Genomic DNA, 1,895 nt, shown 5'->3' with positions numbered 1-1,895 from the left:
CAATTTTTTCGAGGCATCCTTCTTTGCTTTGAATCATTTGATCACAATGGTTTTCAGGTTTACTTATTGATGGTTTATTCTTAAATATATTTACCATATTTTATTTGTTAGGTGTACTTGAAGTGTGATTATGTGTACAAGGTTTTTCCTTTTGTGTATTAGGTCTCTCTTCTACTTAAGATAGACCCTTGTAACTATTGTAAAAGTAAGAGAATTATCATCTGAATTTTACCTTGAAAATTTGCAACTTATTTTTTTCACTCTTTCACTAAGAAACTATTTACTGAAATTTGTATGCAGACTACGAGATTGGAGGAAAGCAACTGACATAATAAAGCTTATGGAGCCCTCTTTGCATCTCGTCTCAGTTGGAACTATTAATCATCTTCTGCATTTTCTGGGAAAAAGTGGAAAGATGGAGATTATGATGAAGGTAGTTGGAAAATATACGTGTCGATATATTTCTTATGGGTTAATGTTGGGAATCAAGCAAATTTTTCTGCACATTCTTTTACTTCAAAATTTCCCCTGTTTCCTTATCGTTTAAAGTCTGATATCTACGAACATGATTTACATATGCCAACTGTTTGTATCCTTGTAGTGCGTTGAACTCTAAGCTATTTTATCCCAAAATACAGCTGTTTTACAGATTCGTGGCATTGGGATCCAGTGTCAATATTAGTACTTATTCAATCTTGTTGAAGAATCTCTTGTCTTTTGGAAATTGGAGGAAATACATTGAGGTACGCTTTATGTTTCATTAACTTGGCATTTCAAAGCCCTTAAGCTGTTCTTACTAATATATACCTATGACTGCTGATTATAGGAATTGTATATTACTTGGACCTTAGTTGTCCTATATATATATATATATTTTTTTTTTTTTCTGATATCTCGGTGCTAATACTGAAGCAACTTTGAGCAAGCCTAGACTTTGGAGAAGTACCATAAGAAATATTAGTCCTTGTTTATACATGATAGTCTAAATTCTTTTGAATCTTTAGTTAAGATGCCAGAGTCATGATTTCTAGAGCAGGATACAACGTTTGAATGTCTAATGCAAGTTTATGTTGAAAGCGGTTCGCACAGTGCATTTTTCCCCTAATAACTCTTTTGAAATACTGATTACTCTTGGATGTGTCTGTTTGTCATTCATGTTTTGAAATGAACTAGGGTTTATTTATCAATCAAGTTACTGAATCAAGGAAGAATTAGAGAGCTTTCCGTTGCTACTCATTACTACTCTTTCTCTGACTGACTATAGCAAAAACGCCCCTCCTAGCTCATTACGAATTCCATACCATGTTACTGTCTCTTTTCTTCAGTTCCTTGTTTTTAGTCTGTGGAGTTTGGTACAATTTTGGTTCGTACTTTTACCCTTTCATTAAATTTTTGCTTTCTATTAAATAACATGGCTTTTTAAGTGTTTTCATCATATTCCCAGCCAGGAATATAGAAATTTAAATAAACTTATGTACAGGTCTTGCAGTGGATGGATGATGCTGGAATCCAACCCTCTAATGCAATGTACAATGACATACTTTACTTCGCACAAAATTGTGGTGGTGCAGAGTGCGCTGCTATCATCAAGGAAAGAGTTGGTATGTTGGTTGTGTGTATTTCTGCTATTATAATTGTTATTTTAGCGAGAAACCATACTCATACATGAGGTACTAGTTGCATATCGTTTACCTAATAAAAATATCTCTGAACTTTCAAAAGTTTTAATGATACCCTTGTACTTTAAAAAAAAATCAAAAGTACATTTACCATTATTTTTAGAGAGACCATCAATATTCTATTTCAAAAATACCTTTGAACTTTCAAATCATTAATACTCTTAAAAAGTTCGAAATACCATTGAACTCTCAACAGTTTTATTATTGTTCTTTAAA

The 1,895-nt window shown here is 32.6% G+C and overlaps 1 protein-coding gene across 1 annotated transcript; it reads left to right on the top strand.

Moving 5' to 3' along the window:
- Nucleotides 1-296: 296 nt before the first annotated feature.
- On the top strand, nt 297-1,772 carry LOC111786069 (pentatricopeptide repeat-containing protein At2g41720-like). The gene is made up of 3 exons (XM_023666428.1): nt 297-433; nt 639-743; nt 1,481-1,772. The coding sequence occupies exons 1-3, from the start codon at nt 341-343 to the stop codon at nt 1,667-1,669; spliced, it is 387 nt and encodes a 128-aa protein (XP_023522196.1). The 5' UTR covers nt 297-340; the 3' UTR covers nt 1,670-1,772.
- The last annotated feature ends 123 nt before the right edge of the window (nt 1,773-1,895 follow it).

The sequence above is a fragment of the Cucurbita pepo genome, unplaced genomic scaffold (assembly GCF_002806865.2).
Source record: "Cucurbita pepo subsp. pepo cultivar mu-cu-16 unplaced genomic scaffold, ASM280686v2 Cp4.1_scaffold000987, whole genome shotgun sequence".
NCBI lineage: Eukaryota > Viridiplantae > Streptophyta > Magnoliopsida > Cucurbitales > Cucurbitaceae > Cucurbita > Cucurbita pepo.
Note: the sequence above shows the minus strand (reverse complement) of the source record. Positions and strands in the feature narration are given on the sequence as shown.